The following is a 23,299-nucleotide window of genomic DNA, read 5'->3' as shown; positions in this document are numbered from 1 at the left end:
TTGTAAATAACTCACAGTCTGGGTCTTGAATAGAACTAGGTTTCAATTTTGTAGGTTGGCACCAGGGTTCATTCAACTTGGTTTCAGGTCATTGAAACCAGCATTTGCAAGATAAAGGCTTGCATCCTGATTTCCCTGCAGAACGAATATCCTTGCATTGTGAAGTAAATGTAGCCATTAAAATAGGCCTCTCCCTTGTTGTTGCCAGCAAATCTGTCCCAGAGATTCTCTTCAAGCCATGCTTCAGAAAGCACCCAGAGTTCATTCACCTCTGACAGGCTCCAATACAGCAAAGGCATCTGGGAGTTCTTGGTTTTCTGCTCAGCCTATTCTTCAAGGGAAGGGAGGTTAAACCTGTACTACCGTAGACCAGCCGGTCTTTAACAAAAAAAACCCCAAAAAGACTGTGGTAGTTTCAACTCTGTTTCGCATTAAACCGGGAAAAAGAGGTTAAAAAATAAAAAATGTGTTTCAGTTTTGTTTTTGAGATCGAAATTAGCTCTCTCGTATGAATGCCTTCTTTTGTATATCCTAGGGGGTAAGGGGGAGGGGAGAGCTCTTGTTCTTTCATCTCGTTCTCAGAAGCACTGTGGCTCTCCTTGAATTCAATTAAAAAGAATCTGGTTTAGATACAATGCAATAAAGATGATCATTAAAAATATTGTACAAGCGTATTTCCTGACCCTTTTTGCCCTAAATCGTCCTATGAATTACTTTTTCTAAAATGTGTTTTTTCATGTGTGCAGTGAAAGGAATTGAAGTAGAGCGTAATGTTAATGTCATTCACTACAGTCTAAGGATAATGTTTCTAGGAAAATGTCATTTTAACACCATTGAAACCAAGGGTAGGTGGCTATGCTCTTTGAGTACTGAAAATAGGTCCTAGCTTTCAGGATATCTGCAATGAATATGTTTAGGGTAAATTTTGAATGCGTTGTCTCCATTGTACTACTATTTCTAGACATGTATGTAGTGCTAAAAGGTGTATGCACTTGCAGCACTATACAGATAACATAGAAGAGACATAATGGACAAGTCTTGCTTTAGTGCAGAGGTGGCCAACTCTGGTCCTCGAGAGCCACAAACAGATCAGGTTTTCAGGATATCAGCAATGAAGATGCACGAACTGAAAATGGCCTCATTCATTGCCTTTTTAGCATTTGTTAGAAACAAATGCACATACCTATAATCTAACAAGTTGACCTACCTCTCTCTTGGGATGAAAGAGACTTGAGGTAGAAGAGCAAGTTAACATCACTGATCCACTGCTAACTATGGCATCTTTGGATTCCACACCTATTGCAGTATTCTGCAAGATTGCAACATATTGTTCCAACCAGGAAATTTGACATTTGAACTTGCAGCCTTTTGATGTCAAACCAGGGACTCAAATCGCCATGAAAAAGGAACACAGTCTTCCTACTGTGGTTGAACTTCTAGGACATCTTTAATACATTAACTTTGCAACATATTTCCCACAATCATTGCTTCATGCTGTCACAATAACATGTTTGAAAGCTAAAGCTAAGACAGCCTGCTTTGAAAACACCGAGTGCCTTTAAGAGGCAGTAAACAAATTCACCATAAAATGGCTACTGGTATATAAGAGGGAATGTTTCAAGTAAACCTAATAGATCAGTTACAAAACATCTTGGGGACAATGCACTAAAACTTGCATGCAAAAAGTTTAGCATGTGCTCAGTGAAAATGCTAACGTATAAACTAAAACATCACTTAACAGGTGATGCATTCAATTTTTTATTGAATGCACTAAACGTTTTTCAGTAGCATGCATACACTATTGAGCGTGCACACTAACTGATAATTATAGAACCTACATTCTATGTCCCCCTGAAGGCTAATTAATGTTGATGACTAAAAAAATAGCATGTATGCATTAAACTGAGCATGCTCAGTTCTCCTTTCCTCATACTTCTAGCTTCTATAAAAGTTTGCTGGGCTCACAAGGCTGATTGTCCCTGCTGGGGAGAGAGGTGAGAGAACCACTGGACCTCAGGAAAGGAGGATAAAGGAGAACAGAGAGTTCCAGGAGAGGGAAAGAGAAAATGTCTGCATGGTTTATGTTACACCTTCTACTTCTTTTTGTATATGACCTTTCTTTTGTTTGTCCATTCTTCCAGGTCTGTGGGTGAGTAAGTGAGCATGCAATTCTTCTGTTTGTCAGTAAGGGTCTTTAAAAAGCATGAGGGAGAGGACGTGGTTGGAGAGGGAATGGAGCATGGAGTGTGAGAGGTGGTAATGCAGATAGGTGTAGTGGAGAAGAGAGGGGGAGGGGTGTGACTGCCAGGAGGAGTCAAAGAATGGAGATTATTGGAAGGAGGGGATAGTGGTAAGGCATGGGCAGAAGAGAAGAGGAAGGAGTCCACATCGTTCAGGTTTTGCTCATTAGACCCTGTGGAAGAACACGGGGGGAGGGGGGGGGGGGAGAAGGGATGAGAGAAGGTTAAGGGAGGAGGTATTAAAGAGGCAAGGACTCCCAAAATGTCAGTTGAGGAGGAAGAGGATGTAGAGGAGGAGGAGGAGGAGGAAAACACAGAGAAGCAGGTAGAGGAACAGGTAAATGCATGAGCAAGCCAATGGATATTAGATTTCACTCAGGGAAAAAAACAAATCACATTCTGGAGCTCTTAATGGAAAACCAGAGTGAACTCTTTGGAAGAGACAACAAGAAAATGATGGATAGCAAAGGAGCACATTTGGAAAGCAATAGCATCAGACATCAGTAGCCTCAATGTCGTCCCCAGGACAATTAAATATATCAATATCATTACAAGAAAAAGACCATAAAGCTTGATCTCCTCAGCTCTGGGCATTCTATATCAGGACCTCTTTGACTTCCTCCTTTGTCTCCATAACTTTCTCCTGTCCTCTTCCTACTCTGTTTTTCTCTCTCTCTCTTCTCTGGCCTCCTCTCTCATTCACTCTCTCTTCTCTGTCTCTACCCCTGTCCTCTATTCCACATTTCTACCAACTCTTCCTGCTCCAGCAGCCATATTGCTGTATCTTCAAACCCACAATGAATCCTGTTAGCTAAGCCCTTGAAATAGTGCATGCTAAAAAGTTGATACTGGTCCAAGGCAGGTGCTAAATTGTATGTCTTTGCAAGCCAGTGTATGGAGGTGAACATGCTATGCTATTCTATGTGTTCTCCCTAAAACTTAATTTGCATCTGATATTCCTACATTTATAGGCATGGGCCTTAGGGCCAATTTTCAAACTTCTTGCAGAGTACCCATGGACATTTATGCTAATTTTCCAAAGAAAACTCCCTACCAAGTTTTGATCTGAGCATTTGGGTTTGGCAGGGACTGTGGGTACCAATGAGGACCTGCCATATAGCAGATGCAAAGTTCACATGGTAAAAGGCATTTGGATTTAAAAATGAAATCCCCACCTGTACTTTTGCCTTATTTATTTATGAAAGTACATTGTAAGCAGTGTACAACATACATATCATTTAAAACAATTAACACAGCAAACATCAAAAAAACAACAGAACAAACAGATGAAACTATTTTAAAGAGGCATGCTGAAACAAGAAGGCCTTCAGTTTCACCATTCCCACCCCAACCTTGTCTCCCAGCACTGCCTCTTTTACCCATGGTAAGAAGAATGCACACTGTGAAATGGCAGGTGTACTTTTAGCTGCTGAGGTAAGGGCAGTTTTCAGCCTGGGGAATTTACTGAGGGAACGACTTAAGCTTCCTGAGCAAATTTCTTTGCAAATTGTCCTCCCCATGCATAGTGCGTGTTAGGTGACCTTAGTATGCATACCAGAGATGTGCTTTTTTTTTTTTTTTTTTTTTTTTAAAGGAGATAGAGGCAACAACAACTTTGGCTGTTTCATTTTGCATCATTTTCAAAATAAAATGGAAAAAAAATGTAATTGTATTTCGTTCTAGTGCACATTAAATACTTTCATCATGCATTAAAATGATTTAATGCACGTTAAGAACAGTAAGCGCACAAAAGTTTTGTGCATGCTAAATTGCTTTAGCACACATTAAGTGGTTTAAGCACATATTAGCAAAATGAAGCGACACAAAAAAATCCCCACAAAGCTAGTACTTAGTACCCCTTGTGTAATTTATTAGTAACTCATTTGGCATGGGGTATCAACAGAAAATTTAGTAGGGATGTGAATCGTTTTTTGACGATTTAAAATATCATCCGATATTTTTTTTAAATCGTCAATAATCGTTAAAGAGTGTGATACAATAGAATTTCCCCCGATTTATCGTGAAAAAATCATTAATCGGGTTAGTGTCCACTAACAGGAGTTATTTGGGGGGAGGACGGGAAAACCGGCACACCAAAACAACCCCTAAACCCACCCGACCCTTTAAAACTAATCCCTTACCTTCCCCCACCCTCCCAAACCCCCCCAAAACTTTTTCATGTACCTAGTGGTCCAGTGGAAGCCCCGGGACCGATCTCCCACTCTCGGGCCGTCGGCTGCCAGTAATAAAAATGGCGCCGATGGCCCGATAAAAAAAAAACCCATCCGACCCTTTAAAACTGACCCCTTAGCTTCTCCCACCCTTCCGAACCCCCCCCCCCAAAAACGTTTTACAAATACCTGGTGATCTAGCGGAAGTCCCGGGAGCGATCTCCCGGTCTCTGGCCATCGGCTGCACTAATAAAAATAGCGCCGATGGCCCTTTGCCCTTACCATGTGACAGGGTATCCATGCCATTGGCCAGCCCCTGTCACATGGTAGGAGCACTGGATGGCCGGCGCCATTTTTCCAATTCACATCTCTAAAATTTAGCCTGTGCCATTTGACAAACAGTGCAGTTCAAACTTTTACTTTTCACTACACTTTTGTGGAAAAGCTGGAATTGGAAGCATTCAATGTAATTTCCTATTGTCCAAAATTCAACGACCAACAGCAATGCAAAACTGACCCATGAGACATGCTATAGATGTGGGATTTCAAACTGCAATGATGATCAAATGAACCCACTGATAAGCATGAAGAGGTGGTGCATGGACCAGGAATTGAACAGATTCATTTGATACATACATGTTAAAAAAAAAAAAAAAGGGCCACAGGTAAGAAAACAACTAAGGTATTATTTTCTCGAGTATGCATGGCAATCACAAGAGCTACATTTCAACAGTAGCCCTGAGTAACACAGAGCATGACACCAAAGCGTTAGGTCAATAACCCTTCCATTCAGAGTTCATGTATTAGAAAAGAAAGCACGATAAAACGGTGTTTAAATGGATCATTGAGAGCTCCTGGGAACATCCTGGAAATAAGCCAAAGGATCCTCCATGGCTGAAAGAACGTGCATATTGAAGGGCATTTTTTTGCAGTACAGGAAGCAAAACAAACATTCAGCTTTCAGGAATCAGAAGTCTGAATGACTCAAGGGCAAACGCTGCTGTCAAAAATCAGAAACAGCTTTTTGGTGAATGTTTGCATTTTTTTTTCTCATTAATACACAGAATATTCAGGCTTTCCTTCTCATCCTCTTTCATGAGGAAAGAGGCTATGAAAGCTTGAACGCATACAAAAGTACAAAATCCATGCTCTCCGTATACCAAGGGGGCTGTCATTGATTGTACTCAAGAGTCCAGCAACGACAGTGTCTGTGCATAGGAAGGGGAGAAGGGACTGACCGTGACATTCAGGAAGGAAGAAAACTGACTATACAGCTCATGCTCTAATAAAACAATAACTAACATGATGCGGCTATCAGTTCACAAGCCATTTGGTAACTTTCTGCCCACATGCAAGACATGAATTTTTAGCAATGAATTTTCAAAAGGTTTTATGGGCCTAAAATGGGAAGTTATGCATGTAAGTAGCTATGTGTAACTAATGTTTTGCAAAAGGCTGAAGTACATGCGTACATGTGGTGTCCTGCATAAATGTTAAAGGGGAAAAAAAGAGGGTGGTTTAGAGGGGTCTGGGGAAGAAGGTCATGCACAGGTTAGTATTTATAAGTGGTAGACAATCATATGCTACCTATACTTGCCCATATGCTTTTACATCTACTGACTGATGCATTTGAAATCACCCTTGTCTTTTGTCTGTGGCTTTTGGGTGGGAAGTCTGGATGAAGTGCTGGGCAGTCTAGGTCAGGGGTTGCCAACTCCGGGCCTCAAGAGCCACCCATAGGCCAGGTCTTTCATGCCACCTACAATGAATATGCATGGGGATAGTTGTGCATGCAGTGGAGGCATGCAGTGCTTCTGCTGCACAGTTTATAAAAAAAACACTCCTGTAATTCCATGCCAACTTAAATGCATATAAGCTGATTTAGAAAAAGTGACAAGAGGCGGGTGGCGCCTTATTGATTAACTAATTTATTGAGGCATGAGGTTTTTTGAGGACAGAGTCCACTTAGAAGCACGAGACTAACACAGCTATCCCTCTGAAGAAGCTGACTTGGACAGACTGTTCAAAATTGGACTCCCTATGTGCAGATACAGGGTGATTTGGCATCACTAGCTAGTATGGGGGCCCATATGAGCCATTATAAATCGATGTTCCACCAGCAGATCAAAATTATCAATGACCCACAATCCCTTCATGTAATGTCACAAAATTGCCACAAGTCACCACTGCAATAGCAGTAAACAGAGGGCAGCCCATGGGTAGAAACATGATGAACCCTTAATTGCAAGGTTTCATTTGTGTGTACCCTTTTGTCCTGGGTCACTAAATCAGTGTTCTTCATAACAACACTAGGCAGCTAAGCACCTTGAAAAAATAGGGCGTGATACACATATACAATGTGTGACTACCACCCCCTCCTCTCCCTGGATAAATGTATCACTAGCACCAAGGGGGGAGGGGGTGGCAGCACCGTAGAAGAACTACGTTTTCCCACGTTCCCCTTTGAATTTGGATGGAAAAACGTGGGAGCGGGTTCGTTTTACCTGGAATGGAGATTGCACAGTCAACCAATTCTCTTTCCATACCCCGATGAGCCCCCACACTCTTCACTCTACTGGTTCCAGCCCCAGATACCCCTTACCCGAGGCAGAGCTATGAACAGCTCACCACAACGTAATAAAACGAAATCTTTGAGATCTGCTTGAATAAACAGCAGGCAGGGTGTAGTATACCTTTCACATAAGCATTGCTTGATGACGCAGAACACTAATCGCCACAGCATAAACTTTTAAAAGGTTTCAAACATGCCGTTTTGAAAGTTATCCTCTGACTGGAGGAAAGCAAGGCTATGGATGCAATGGGAAAGAAAACTGCATAAAGTCATTTCATGAAAACAGCCAGTACTGCAGAAACCTTTTACTCCAATCGAGAAAATGAATGCTCAGCTTCTAGATGGCAACCTCCCATCCCACCCCACCCATGAACTTTAGTCCTTAAAAATGTAGTAAATAGTAAAATTTCCCCAATCAGAGGATAACTTTCAAAACTGCTCGTGTGTGAGCCCATTTATGTGTGTATATGGGCACACGCAGAGTTGCTGCTGTATTTTGTGACCTGCTTGGATATGATATGCACAAGTTATTAAATACGAGTGCATATGCATGCACAAATGCTGCGCAAGTTTGGACTTGTCTGAAAAAGTAGCTGCTCTTATTTGGATAAGTTCTGACTTATCGGGCTAAGTAGCAGCAGTGTTGGCCAGATAAGTGATAAATGCTACTTGTCCATCTAAGTAGCTCTTTTCCGATGCATCCAGGTGTGTAAAATAGCTGGATGAGTCTAAAAAGAAGCACAGCTTATCCAGAGAAGTTCAAATTTGTCCACCTAAGGCATTACTTAGCTGGATAAGTCAGAATTTAGCCAGATAAGTGTGTGGCAAATGATATCACCATGCATTTCAGTTTTAAAGGAATACCCGAATAGATTTTACTTGCGTTATTTACATGTAAGTCCCCCTCCCCGGCAAGTCGGCTTCTATACACCTAAGTCAGGGGATTTTCTAATATGCGGGCAGCAATGAAAGATCCGGTTTTACCATTTAGTCTTCCAGTTTGCCCAGTCTATCTGCAGCTCGTGAAGACCCTCCTGGTTCTTCAGCCTGAAGTCCCCCCATTTCGCCCTTAACCCCTTCCCTCACACCCAGTCATTTTTTCACTCTTAACATGTTTATGATCAGTTATGCCAGATAATAACCAGGCGTTAATATGCACAGGTAAAAGATGTAAGCGCACATCACTTTGGCAGGTAGTAAAACAGCAGTTTTCACTCGTAAATGTTGACCCCCTCCCTGGAACTTCAAATTTGTCCATCTAAGGCTTGCCCCTTTTTTTTTCTGCATATGCAAAGTTACTCACAAACCCTGATTTATGCATGTATGGTGTTTTGTTTTGTTTTTTAAATAACATATGCTCACGCATATTCTATTTTATGCATGCAAGTGCTCATTTTTATGCCACACAACGTATGAAAATTCACTTTTTAATGTGCCCAGCAACCAAACAGTGAATTCATTGGCTATGATAAATGAAGTGAGCTTACTAAATCCTTAGAGGGGTAGCATTGACAATGAAAATGTCTTCATCCTCCTTTTTCAGTCACCCCTGCCCCACAGCTGCTGCTAGCAAACTGAGGCTGCACCGTTGTAAATATCTGCCATACAAAAAAAAAAATGGTGCCAGCCAGGTGCAGGCCTTTCAGCTTATGGCTGTAAAACAAAATGACACCAGCCTCAGGGCTGGCTGGCACCATTTTCTATCCAGAGCTGGTGGGGCAGTAGTAACTGGGGATCTCTAAAGGCTAAAAGATGGAAATGAAGAAAAGATTGCATGGGGGTAACTTGCTGGTGCGGCGGTTACTACCCTTAACCAATAAGCCTTGATACTGTTGATGCAACTCCATCATTGCTCTCTGCTTCAATGGCAGGGGGGAAACAGGGGAATTGGATTCATAGAGCGACCAATGAAGGCCTTGACTTTTATGGTCTGGGGAAACAAGTATGGGGGGTAACTTACTGATGCGGCAGTTACTACCCTTAACCAATAAGCCTTGACACTGTTGATGCAACTCAAACATTGCTTTCTGCTTCAACGGCGAGGCATAACAGGGAATTGGATTCAAACAGCAACCAACCAGGGCCCTGACTTTTATGGTGAAAACTGATAAGCATGGGGTAACCTACAAGGCACAGCAGATATTACCATAAACTTAATGGGCAGGCTGGATGGCCCATCTGGTCCATCCCTGCCATCATTTCTGTGTTTCTAAATGAAAGTCAAGAGGGAAAAAAAAACCTAACTTTTATTTCCAACAAATGCATCTCTCTAATACCTGTATTTCAGTAAATACAACAAACACTTATTAGAACCACCACCTTTGGGGTCAGCCTGAACTAATTGTCTGAGAGTGGATCCATCACTGAAGAGAGGGTAGAGTGGTGTGTCCCTTAAAGTAAAATCCTAGGCCACTGACAATATCTCTAGAGATACCTGGTCAACCAGGGGGAAGAATTCATCCCCCTGGTCTATTATACTATCTGCTCAACCTCAGCTGTAGAAAACCCAGGTAGCCATATATGGTGAATACGCCCAACTTATGGTATATACATGTGGTGGGTTCTGGCATGTGATCTGGGGCAACGCCTCTGGACCCCTTTTATTTATTTAATCATTCTTGATTCCAGATCTTATCATTCAGAAATCCCAAGGTGAGTCACAAAATAAAACACATGCAGTATCTATTGTTTGGGTCACTGGATCAATGGGATTGTTTCGGCATGCTATAGCAAGTTATTAGTACACTTATTTACGCATTCATATATTTATTTATAATTTACATTTATGAATCCTCTGATCTTCACCATTGTTACATTTTGGAAGAATGTACCGGTGATTGATCAATAGTGATTCACTGAAAAAAATTACTCCCACATACACAATCTGCTCAAATGGTAAAAAAAAAAAAAAAAAAATTAAGGATAATAGATGTGATTTAATACATTGACTACCCAAAACAGCATCCAGCTTAAGGGGCCTTTGGTATAATCATCAAAACCACTTTACCCACCCTGTTAGTTCATACAACATTTGACAAAAACATTTTTTAAGTTTATGCACTTAAAATGCTAACAAGCGTTTTGCCTCTAATAATGTCTTACTGAACTCTGATTTCCATTGAGCCAATATCCATTGACCCGACGTGGCCACATTTCAAAACAGTTTTTCAGGGGTCCCAAAACACTTTTATTTAAAAGATGGTATATGCTCAACTAAACTCCAGAAACTCCAATCTGGATTCCACCCTGCTGTTAACTGAGCGCAAGATGTAAAAATAAGGATCCAGTCCTTCCTTCCAGGTGCTCCTCCCTGTCAGTTAGAAGCTGATGCAAAATATCCAAAAATCCTCTTAAGGGCGAATTTTAAAAAACATACGCACGCACAAATACCAGGGGTGACACGCATGGCTGGGCTTTGCGCACACTGTGTGCATTTTAGAATGGGCCCGACCTCGTGCGTAACCCCCGATATGTGCAGAAGTGCCGGGACTGTTAAAAGGGGCGAGGCAGGGGCCAGCAGCCATTAGGCCCTGTCCCAGGGAAGCGCGTGCTGACAGCTGACCAGCGCATGAAAGTTACTTCTGCTCCGGAGAAGCAAAAAAAAAAAAAAAAAAAAAAAAAAAAAGAGGGGATGGGGTATAGAAAAGTTCCCTCCCAGTCCACTCCTTAATTGGAGTGGACTGAGAGGGAACTGAGCAAAGGCACTATTGCATCGCCGCGCGTACTTTATAAAATTCCCTCCACCCGCGCGCACGAGCTGGGGCTTGCCTGCACATGCCCGCGCAAATGTTAAAATCCAGCGTGCATGGGCATGAAGATATCATATTTTATAACATGCACCAACGTGCGCATGTTATAAAATCATCGGGTCCATGTTCGAAAAACCACCCCTTAGTCTCCAAAAAAAACCAAACCTCTTCAATTGAGTAGGCCTTGAGGACATACCCCAAAATCCCATCTCCACCACTAGCTCTGTGAAATCCAGGAATGATTGCCTTACTCTCACAGCATCTCCTTGCCCTCTGCTCTCTTCAACCTCGCCATCCCTCTGACTACTGCATGTACTTAGTGGCTATTTATAGCACTGAGACCCATCCCAAAAAGAGGATGACCCAAAAGTTGTGGAAGTGCAGGATATGCCTTAAAAACTTGCCTGATGGCTGGCAATCTATAAATGGGTATTCAGGTTTAGATATAGAATGACTGCATTTTTATGTTAATGATGTGTTTGTCTGTTTTAAATTGTATATATTAAGCAATGTTGAATTTATATTGTACATTGCATAGGAAGATTGTATCAGTTAAGCGATTAATAACTAAATTTTAAATAAATAAATATGTAGAAAGGTTTTTGCATAATCCCACCATGACCACTGGGAAAATATTTGTGTGGGTTCTAATCTCTGGGAAGAAGGTCCTTTTGAAAATTGCATCCCTCCACCCCTTCCTCCCCTTGGGGAAATATATGCATATTATCTTCACTGCATACCTATCCTCTTGGAGTAAAAGTGTGGCAACCATGCAGAGAGCAAGGACAGGCCCGGTCAAGGTTTTCATTTTGAAATCCCTGTGCATGGTTTATCCCGCGTACTCTGCACATCCAAAGTATGTGAGGTAAAAAATCCCAGCAGCCTCTCTTAGTATGTTACAAAAAAATAAATAAAGATAGGATATGCCCAACATATGACATCACTATTTGACGGTAAAGGACAGGGTGGAGGGCTCTCCTTACAACCCAGGGAAACATGTAGTATCTGAATGCATTCCTCTTTATTTCCTCCTACATTTGAAGAGGATTTGAATTAGTCCAAGTTTGAATCTTGTGAGCAGTAGCACCAGTCGTCAAGGCTTCAGCCTCAGCCACTCTATCATATCATATCTGAGCAATAATTCCTAATGGGCAGGGCATTCAGTGGCAGCAAATGATCCACAGGGAGGAAAGAAAGACTTCAAGCAAAGCTGCAGGACCTTTAACTCAGCCAGAATATTAACTGGCATTAAGTGCCTAGCCATGGGGATTGTTAGTATTAGGAGTAATTTAGATCTTTGCAACTGGCTTAATGCAAGGTGGAAAATGTGAGAAAGGACATTTCTAAGGACTTAATGCCCTGCACTGCAGCTGTTTAGACTTCATGAAATCAGACTAGCCATTCTGTTTAGCTTATATTTTTCTGTACAATATTTATCTAGCATAGCTGAGGTGGGTTCAATGCAGCACATAGAAAAACAAGACCCCCGGGCATTATAGCAGTCTGAGGAAAAAGGGAAGCGTTCAGTATAACAACTGATCAAGTGATATAGCAGCTGCAAGTCTTCAAGAAACCCAGGCCTGCTAAAAGATAAGGTATGAGGATTATATTTTCTTGATGTAACTAGCAGAGAAGAGCCTTTTCCTACCAGAAACGTTCAGTCCTGCAGTGGTTTGTGTTGTGAATATCTCATGCATGGGCTAATTGGGATTTCCACCTCTAATTAATTGGACTTGCTGCCAGGCAAATCTAGAAGAGGACATACAGTGAGACTGGTTACTAGATACCATCACAATCCTGAGAAATACTCAGATTTGTCAGGATCATTATTTTATTGCTCTATTTTTATTGTTTATGTTGCTTTTTTTTTTTTTATTTAGTCAGTCTATTATATTATTGATGTCCTCATTACGTATGTTCTTATGTGCTCCACCTTGAACGAAGGCAAAGGAGAATAATAAATCTTTTAAATAAAGAAATAAAATAAATACTGCCGCAAAGAGCATTAACCTGGCCGAAATGAAAACAACCCTTTTAGACAGGTGTTAAAGACCATGTTCAAAAGATGCATTCTCAGATTTCACATGAACATCGCAACCTAACATGCACAAGAAGTTTGTCAGAACACTAAAAAACAGCATGCTGTGCAACAGTAACATTGCATGAATGCTAAACTGGGGACAGAAAATGTTGGGGTGAATTTTCAAAACATTTATGCATGTAAAATTAGCATACACATGAACAAGTAGCTTGTATTTGTGCACATACTATTTTAAAAACATCAAAAAGTACCTGCCTATTTTCAGTCTCGCAAATACATTTATGCACGAAAAAAGAAGCAGTCTAGAGGCGTTCTGGAGCAGAGCTCCAGAAAGTGCAAACTGCTGTTTTATAAGAGACTTGATTGCATACATTTGTCAGTTCATTTGTGTACTTTTACACCTGCTAATTACCTTGCCCAATCGATATTAGACTCATCTATTGTTTACTATTGGTTGGGTGGGAGGTCTGGGTGAACTGGGGGGGAGTTCAGAGTGAAGAACCAGGAGGGTCTTGATGACCTGAAGTGGGAGTGGAGAAGGACTGGGTGAACTGGTGGAGGTTTTGGCAAAACTGGTGATTTCAATTACGTGCACTTGTTTTAAAATATACTGACTTCCACTCGTAAACAGGGTTTTATGTGAACAAGTCAAGATTCTTTTTTGTGTGTAAAATATATGTAGGTATAGGTAGGAGAAGTACACACTTTTCAGTGCATTTCTTATGTTTGGGGTAGACATTATGCGCATTTTATAATCTGCATCTACCTCATTCAAGCAGGTTATAAAATATTGTCATAGAGCTCCGCACAGCCATATAAGTGTGCATAGGGAGCCATCTGTAGTTGTTAGAAAGTTATCCTGTATGTGTGCATGTGCTAAAATTAGCATATGTAAATATAAAGGACATCACATATTAATGAGAGTTTATATACTGACACAATATCATGCCCTCAGGCTAGCGCACCGCTTAATGCACGGTTGGATGCACTACACTAATGTCCGATGCAATACAGGGAATAGCACTTCTAAAACACACATCCAAACAAGCGCATAGCTAATAGAACTCATCAGATGTAAATTCCATGTATTAGCTACTACCCCATGATGCAAAAAATCCCCGCTCGCCCAACTCACCCTTGTTAACACTGCAAATTTATCGCTAGCCCAGGATCTGGCATTAAGCCTTACAGTGTGTATCAGGCTGATCATGATACTAAGTAGGAAGAACCGCAGAAAGCAGCACCATGCTAAATTTAAAATGCTTGCCTGAAAAACAAGTTTCTGAGCGCACAATATACACGCGCCAGGCCATGAATATTGTGTCGGTCAATTAGCTGGTACGGGATAAAACGGACACAAACACAGCCACGTCTCCTGGGCACTCGATGCTAAGCACATGCTAGAGATGCACAATTTCCCCCACCACGTCCTTTTTAACATGGCAGTTCATTAGCATTTTGCATTACATGCCCAGGAGAGGTGGATGGTCATGTGCTAGGAAAATGGGCACCCAATACGAGTTCCCATTTTTAGCATGTTTATATTGCATCGGCCTCTTAGCATGTGCATGGTTAACAGCATGTTCTTCTCTTCCACATGCTTTTACCATGTGTTTGCTAAAGCCAGAATGTTAACTCCTACCTCAGCGCAGATGCCATGTTAACCAATCCGAACTGAAAGGGCTGATTAACATTGAGGTTTTCCTCTCCTCACAAACCTCCCCAATGACTATATTTTCCTCCAAACCCACCTTGAACACTATCCAATCCTGTCTGTCATCATCATCATCTGATCCCACCCCACCAATAGCCATCAAAACCCAACCCAATGAGGAAGATCTTTCCATGATGCAGGGGCAGAAGAATACCTTATTGGTTGGGAGGGCATGCAAATTGCCCAAACTCTGCCCCCTGTTTATAATTAATGTCATTCTTTATTACATACAAAGTATAATTGATTAATATAACAATGAAGAGGTGTGGGTGGGTTGGAGGAGAGAGCAAGCATGGGGGAGAAGGAGGCTGAGGGGAGAAGACAGGGCAGAGGGTGAGAGCAAGAGGTGGTGGGAATAGTAAGTGAGAGGAGGGGCTGAAGGGTGAAGAGGGAGATGGGGAATAGAGGTGGGTGGAAAGTGAGTGGGGAGAGGGCTGGGAGCAGGGGGAAGAGGTGAGATATAAAAAGGGAATGGAGGCAGGAGTAAAGACAAGGTGGCTGAGAGGAGACATACCCACACAAGAAAAAGGATGAAGGCTCGGCAGCCCCAATATAATACGGTATTATGTTGGGGCTGCCGTGTCTCTTGTGGGAGGCAAAAGAGAAAGAGAGTAAGAGGAGGGGAAGGGGTGGGATCAGGGAGAAAAGAGAGCAAGAGGTGGGATTGAGAAAGGGAAGAGAGGAGAAGGAGGGCTGAAGGGAGAGGATGAGGTGAAGGAGGCAGGGCAAGGGAAGAGTGATAGGGTGGGGTGAGAAGGGGGCTGATGGGAGAGAGAAGGGAAGGAGAAGAGTAAGAGGTGGTGGAGATAGGAGAAGAGATTAGAGGCTGAGGGGATGGGGGAGAGATGGGATGCTGAAGGGAAAAAGGAGAAGGCTAAAAGCAGGGGAAAGAGCTAGTGGGAGAGAAGAGAGACAAAGCAGCTGAGAAGTCCTCTCCTCTCTCTCCCCAATCACCAGCTCCTTCCCACTGCTCCATGCAAGGGAAGGGTGCTTCATGTTTGAGGTGAGACAGAGAGATCTCAGGAGGGGCCCTATTTTCCACAGGTGAGAATATCTGTCTGATGGGTATCCGGGTGTGGCGTGAAGGTGCAGTGGTATGATTGCATCTGGTCTTCAAGAAAGCACTAAGGTAACCTTGGCAGAGCAATGGTTATAACCCTAAGCTGCAATGGTACTACAGTATCAGGCTTTGAAGAAGGCTGGGGTGCCCTACATGGAAGGACCATGGTTGAAACTCAAACTTCAGTGAGCAAGGGAAGGGCATATATTTTTTTTACAACAGTCTCAATAAGCTTGGTCGCTGTGAGCATTATTACAAAACTTAATAATAAGGCATATAAACGGGTCCTAAGAGTTGCCTTAGGTATTGATCTTGAAAAAAAAAGCAAAAGTGAAGATGAGAAGGCCTGATATGGCCTACTAACAGAGGTGTTGGAAGCTATCACTGTGGCAGATGTTGGGCATGCTTGGAATGGATATGGAGGGCAGTGGTGGGAAAAAGAGTTGATAAGTCAGGTAAAAGACAGGAAGGAGGTGGTGGTGTTGAGTTGCATATGGGAATTTGTCCAAAGTACATGGCACTGAGGGCAAGATCAGATGGAGGGGGTCAGAGGTAGATTGCTATTGGGGGTTCAGAGGGAGAGGTAATCCCCTGTGCTAACTGGCCCTTTTATTTTGGGCCAGGGGGATTTCCAGATGAAGGTAGCATGCATGCTATACTTTTTGGATTAATAGGCGCATTATCATCCTATACATGCACAGGAGAAAATTATTGGCATCAGCACACTAACATTTTTTGCATAGCATATGAAGATTATTTTAGTATACTTATTACATTTTTACTGAAATTCACATTAAAAGCATTTGTAATACAAGTTTTATTGCATAGGTCCCTAAGTCGTTCTAATGAGACCATTCAGTATAGTCATGCCAGTTAGCTTGTGTTGCACTACACAAACAGCACACAGATGACAGTGCAAAAGAAGTAGTCCGGATTTAACGTAACCACGTCCATTTATGAATCGGAGGCTACAGAGTTAGAGAACACAAAAGGATGAGGACCTACACATTAAAATAAATGTCAGGCACAAGTCGCTATGCCAGACAGACATCTCTCTACTTGCATTTTCTAAGAAAAGTTGTAACATAAACCATTTTTGGTTATTAAGAGTGTACAGACATGGTAACATAGTCATTTAGTAAATGACAGAAGATAAATAGCAAAATGGCCCATTCAGACTGCCCAGTAATGATTTGCTCACTTTGGGGAGCTGCACATACAAATTCTCATATGGAACCTGACTCCGACTCCCCCTTTTCCCTTGTGTCTTTAGGGTTGCAACTGCCACTTCCTTGAGGTTATTCCAGTGCTCCATTACCATTCTCTTGCCACTAGGGATCCTCTGCATTTATACCACACTTTTTTTCAATTCCGTTACCATTTTTATTTCTACCATCTCCTCCAGGAATTCATTCCAGGTACCCATCATCCATTCCAGGAAAAATAGTATTTCCTGATGCTGCTTCTGAATCTACATCTTTGGTGTTTCATATCATGACCCCTAGTTCTGCAGTTTCCTTTCCATTGGGAAAAAAAAAACTTTGCTTCTGGTGCAGCTATTTAAATGTCTGTATCATATCCCTCCTGTCTCTCTTCTAAAGTACATATTGCTGAGGTCCTTCAGTCTCATCTCATTGGGCATTTGATACAAGTCCAACAGCATTTTGGTTGCCTTTCTCTGAGCATCTCTAACCTTTTTTATATTCTTTCTGAGATACGGTCTCCAAAACTGATCACAGTACTCTAGGTGAGGCCTTACCAATGAATGACCTATGAAGAGGAATTAACATCTATTTTTTTTTTTGCCTCTCTCTCTCTCTATACCCCTGAATCCCTCTGGCTCTGTTTTGCTAACTTGAGATGTTCGGATATCATCCAAAGCTCTCTCTACTACTGGTCAATTTACGTAAGCTCTTCACTATGTATTGTATACATCTTAATATTATGCACACAAAAAAACCCACGATCTGTGCATAACACACAACTGAAAAAATGCATTAGGCAGGAATAAAGATGTAAAAAGTGTTTTCTTTGGGGGGGGGCAGGTACTTATTAGCATAATGTTCACTATTGTGTGTAAAACTGAATGTGCAACTATCATTACGTAAACTCCTTTGGGGATACATATTTTTCATAAGATATATGCACAACTGAAGCAGGCACTTTTAGTGACACAATCACTGTCATGTGGCACTTGCTGTAAGAAATTAATATTGCCATAAGCACAACTGTATCTCAGTAATTCATAGTTACATAGGACGCTGAATTTGAAACAAAGTCCAATTCAAGCATCTTGCGGCCATTATCCCACCTCCTTTCGCTCTTGGAGCCATCACCGCTTTCCTGTATTCAGGACAATGCTCTTAACTGTTAAGGCCTTCTCACTTTTCTAATGTCTCTGACTCAGGACTGTAGACAGGGTATAGGCTAAGGGAAGGGCTAGAGTTGTATGAACATCTTCAAAACAGGTTCATCATAAAATGCAGAAGGTTCGTTGCATCTTTATAAAGAAACCTGAGGTGGAGTTGAAACATTTGCTTCAGACTTCTTAAATCCAGAGGTTGGTAACTAAGAGACTGCAGACCTACAGTGTTGATTAAAAAATTGGAAGGAAATGCTTCACATGCACCATATATTTTTCTCATTTCCTTTGTGTCTTTCCCAAACCTGCCAGTAAAACTTCTGATACATTCCCCAAGCAATTTTCAGGAAAAATTCAAAGACGGCCCTTGAACTTGAACCAGTCTAAAATCTGACTGGTTAGCCCATCTGTACTGAAAATTTCTCACCTTTCTAGAGTGCCTGACTCAAGACCATGGACAAAGTATGTGCTACGGATCTGTCTCTATGCTGCCATGCATTAGTCAGGATCCTGGACGGCACATACAGAATGCTAAAGACTTGTCGTTTTGTTGGGTTGTTTCTGTTCCTTGGGCAGGACTTTGATCAGATTAAAACGGAGGCTTACGTATTTCTGTGGGAAGCTGCTGAGCATATGCCACATGTCTCACACAATTTTTCTATGGGGAAAAAAAACCAAACAAAAAAACAACCTAAGCAGTCTTGCACTTCATCTTTTTTTTTGCTGGTCCAAGGAACTAAACTTTTGGCGTGAAAAAAAAAAAAATTGCTCCCGAGGCTGTAATGTTTTAAAATATTCCAACTTTTTTCAGAAATTAGAAGCAAACAATTCATTGAAAAACCTCACATCCCACTGGTGCTAATGGAGGCGTCAGAACAGCTGTACCAGGCTTTTATAACCTGAAAGTCATATTCTTTCAGAGGAAAAGCACTGGTTTCTGGCAAGAGAAAAAAGGTTTTGGAAATATTGCTGTGTAAGAATATGTTTACAATTATCTTGTGGAAATGAAAGATCAACGGTTAGGCAAACAGCAACAAGTGACCCAGCAATCTGTCTTCCTCACTCTTCTTGTACGGGCAGACTACGTCAGACGTCCCACCTTCTCCTCCAAAAATTGCTTTTTGAACTTATTTGCAGAAAAGCAACAGCCATCCACCAAGTTAACAGAGTAACAAAGTAACAGAGTAAATGTTAGAAATTTGGCATGTCTAACTGCTTTGATTGATTCATTTCTGCCTGCAAATGTTCCTGTTATTCCCTTTAAAGAATTATTCTATTTTATTATTGGGATTTACACTGCCCATCATTGGAACTCTAATTTTAAAAATCTTTCCATACAGCACAGGGATTTCACAGCCATGAATTAGCCTCCTCATTTTAATCGTTAAGGTGGGTAATTAACATCATTGTGTCGCATGCAGATTGATAAGAAACAAATCCCCTCCCCCAACACTAAAACACAGATAAAAAAAAAAACAAAAAAACCTACTACACCGATAAAATATTTTGCATAGTCCCTACAATGACAACAAGGTTTTGTTGTCTCTTAAGGGCCTTAGGGGAAGATGCGCTATTGACGCTTTAGTGCATCTGGCCCTGAATTCTTGAAGTGGGAAGACTCCATGAATAAGACAGATCTCCATCCATCTATGTCAAGGCACAGATACAGTATTTTTCCCATGCATCTTAACTGCAGTGAAGTAATGCAAATAGTTTCTTAGTTGTATTGCTTGGGTATCTATATTCTGAATGTATAACCATGTTAATAAAGGTTGAACTGCTATTAAATACTAATCACTATTTTTTACTGTGATGACTCCTGGTGATATGGCCACCAAAAGCCATTCTTAGGCCCTCGGGAAAATAAAATGAATGCCCCCTCCCCCCCAAAAAAAAAAGAGCCAAACCCTCATTTCTCTGAGTTCTTCAGGCCCCTTACTATGGCTGGAACTTGGGACAACTGCTCTGGTTACCATTCCCATCATCACCTTCAGCAGCCCACCTGGTGACCTGTATTTAGATATCACTGGGCAACAACGAAAGTGTTACTGACCTAAAAAGGTCCTACTCTGTAGTATCTTGATGTGCTGAACACGAATATGACCATGAAAAGTTTTTATTGGCTCTCGTTTTGAAGATATTTAATATAGTTCACTTTCTATGTTTAGTCGTGTAAATGTATCCAGTAGGACTGTAAATAAGCCCAGAATGATGTAATATTGCATCATATTGCATAATACCATCATGCACACATCATCCAGAGTTTATTACATCATTTTCTGATGCAATGCAGTTCTACTGCCATGCTGCTGCTGCCGAGTAAGCTGACGTCAGCAGTGTACTATATGAAGCCCAGTCAGAAAGGGTGAGCATTTGAAATATTCATGCTGGCTGACTACTGCTGGACACTCCGCAGATATGCTCCTGAACAGGTGTACAAGAGACAAGCAAAGAAATCTAAGACGTAGTCTATGACTTCATTTTTCAAACGGTATTAACCGTAGGTCTCCTACTATTGGCATACAATTCAAGATGTAATTATATTATTGCATATTACAAATAAACTAGAGCCAATTTTGCATTTTTACAGTCACATTCATGTTTAGCACATGGAAATGTATAAGAATTGACTAATTTCATTTCCGAAACATGACTTTTGTGAAAATTTGTTGCCCAGTGTATATTTATTCAAATGTACATAGCACTCAGGGCAAGTTCTGAGCCAGTCATAAATGAATTCAAATATGAAACAAAACAGACAACTGCACAGCTATAGAAATTCCTGAAAGAGAAATGTATATAGTATGAGAAATAACGGCAGAACCCAGAAGTGGGAATATTTCGTAACTGCAGCGTTTTTATTTTGAAAATTGTGTTGATCTGACAGTTCCTCTGCTGCCCCAACTTATGGAATTCACACCTACCAGGTTTAAAATGTCATGATAGGAAAATGAACAAAGAACAAAAAGCATTTCATTGGGTCCAGCGGTAACCCAACCATCTCTCATCTTTATAAAAAAAGAAAAAAAGTCATATTTCATTGACGCAGCGTCAGATCATTTATCAGGACTTTATATTTTTCAGTGGAGCTGACAAATGGTTGTGACTTCACGACAATGGTGTGTGCCTGTGTTTTCAGTTGAAGGCAGTTCTAGTCACAGTTAACACTTTACCTACTATTCCACGTTTTGACTTCCTTGCTAGTCGTTGATGTATAATGTGTGTAGCACAAATGCCATAGGCTCCCAGGTTCTGTTTTTCTTTTTTTTTCCCCCCACATATTTCATGACTGAGTACTCTATGGGGAATCCTTACAAAATCACAGAGTAATCACAACAGAATGCAATCAAGGTTTGCACAAATATGTTCGAATCCTGGGCTAAAGGGAGGGGGGAATGATCCTTTATCTGACCCCCGTTTTTTTGGGGAGATACAGGACACCATACCCCTAACCCACATCTTAAGGTCTGAGCCAGAGAAAGAATTCCCATGCTCTGCACCAACTCAGAGCACACATGTACACACACACACACACCGGACTTACCATCAAACAAGGCCTGGACAACTCAACTCAGACAATTAAATTAGAAGCCTTAGCACCTTGGGGTTTCAGACTCATTATAATCTTTATTGTTTGTACCCTTCCTTTCAAAGATTCTGCCTAATAAAGCAATTTACAGCTCCCAGACATTCCCTGAAGGCACTGGGACACAATGTTTAGCTTTAAAATCACTCTAGAATGGAAAACCTATTATTAAAAGTGAAAAAAAATATATATAGATACCTAGGAAGACGCAGTAAATGGTCAGGGTAGATTTTACTGGTACCATTAACCTTTCCACTTTTAATTCTAAAAGTAGCATTCATGCTAATTAGGTGAGACATAAGCTCTCTAGGGATTCATCTTTAGAAAGAAAGGAAATTTTAAGAGCATGTAAATGAAGTATATGGCACAATAGTCACTAAAAACAGCTTTAAAAAAAAAAAAAGTACAGTGATCAGCTTCTCTGCAGGAAAAGCTTCAAATGGCAATGCTCTTTCTCCTTCCTCCAATAACACCTTCAAGCCAGCCCCCCCCCCCCCCCCAAACACCCCCTCACCCCCCAAACACACACGCACAGAGCTGAGACAAGGCATCAAGCAGGATTACCAGAGAGAGAGAGAGAGAAGCACCTTGTGTTCAGACCAGCAGCTACTTAACTCACATCCAACAGCCCTAGTAATAAAATGGATGATAAAATACCACCAGCAGTTTGGGCAAGTCCTGCAGGATTTAGCGATCCGTTTGCTCTGCACCGATTCAGCTGGAAAGCCTGCCTGGCTGCTCCCTTAACCACTTCTGCAAATCTCTGCCCAGCACAAGTCGATTTGAAAGAAATTAGAGGGGGGGGGGGGGGGGAGTGAGGTGGTAGAGAGGGGACCAGGGGGTTAAAATGGAAAAAAAAAAAGGTCTGAAAGCGTGCAGGCTAACTCCTTGAATAAGTTTTGAGAAAGATTTAAAAAAAAAAAAAAAAAATAGGAGAGGGGGGCTGTTTTTCAAAAAACTGCACACAGATGTGCCACCAACATGTTTAAGCAAGCCCTGGTTTAGTGCGAGCATCAGGAGATATAGGTGTTTGGGAGACAAGTACAAAGGCACTTAAATAAGCATTATGCACAGGACAGAAAGGAATTACCTTATGAAAAAAAAACTTTCACTGAGACTAATTTGTACGTCACTTTCCAACAGCATGAGACAGAAGGGGCACCGAACCATTGATTCTGGCCGTACAGCGCAATCCAATACAGGACAGCAGTTGGTAATTTTCTGCTGTCGTAAAGCTGTCATTTTTCGTGGGCACCGTGCTCTCTCTCACATGCGTGTCCTTCCACCCCCCCACCCCACCCCACCGTTCGCCCCTCCCCTCGGCTCGGCGGGGGGTGCCTCCGCGCCACCTGCGGGGAGGGTCACCTCTTGCCTCATTACCTGGAAAGAAGAGCAGGGCAGCCAGGGCACTGAAGACGAACCAGCAGACAGGACGATGCATCGTGGCTCCCCCCGCGCTGGCTCCGAGCACCCGCCCCTCCCCCCCGGCCCTGAGCGGCTTCGCGGCTGCCTCGGCGGCTGAATTCCGAGCAGGTTTAAATCCCTGTTGTTAGCAGGCAGAGGGAAGGAGAGAAGAGAGTGTGAGGCGCAGGCAGCCAAGGTCTCTGCGATTCCTCGCCCCCCCTCCCCATTCCCCTCGCCCCCCCTCCTGCACATGCACACACACACAACTGGCAGCAGAAGCACCGGCACAGTCTGGAGCCTGGAGCAGGCAGCCCTCCCACTCCCTGCCCATTGGCTCCCCTCTCCTGAGTGACAGGGACTCTCGCGGGGGGGGACGGGACACACGCACACACAAAGCTCA

The 23,299-nt window shown here is 42.0% G+C and overlaps 1 protein-coding gene across 1 annotated transcript in view; it reads right to left on the bottom strand.

Moving 5' to 3' along the window:
* LOC115073978 (opioid-binding protein/cell adhesion molecule homolog) overlaps nt 1-23,041 on the bottom strand; it is a 1,138,013-nt gene extending 1,114,972 nt beyond the window's left edge. The window contains exon 1 of the mRNA XM_029572998.1: nt 22,876-23,041. Coding sequence (XP_029428858.1) covers nt 22,876-22,936 — 61 coding nt within the window. The 5' untranslated portion in view covers nt 22,937-23,041. The remainder of the gene's footprint in view (nt 1-22,875) is intronic.
* Between the last annotated feature and the right edge of the window lie 258 nt (nt 23,042-23,299).

This window comes from Rhinatrema bivittatum, chromosome 12 (genome assembly GCF_901001135.1).
Source record: "Rhinatrema bivittatum chromosome 12, aRhiBiv1.1, whole genome shotgun sequence".
In the NCBI taxonomy this organism is placed as follows: domain Eukaryota; kingdom Metazoa; phylum Chordata; class Amphibia; order Gymnophiona; family Rhinatrematidae; genus Rhinatrema; species Rhinatrema bivittatum.
This window is presented reverse-complemented; position numbering and strand designations above follow the sequence as displayed.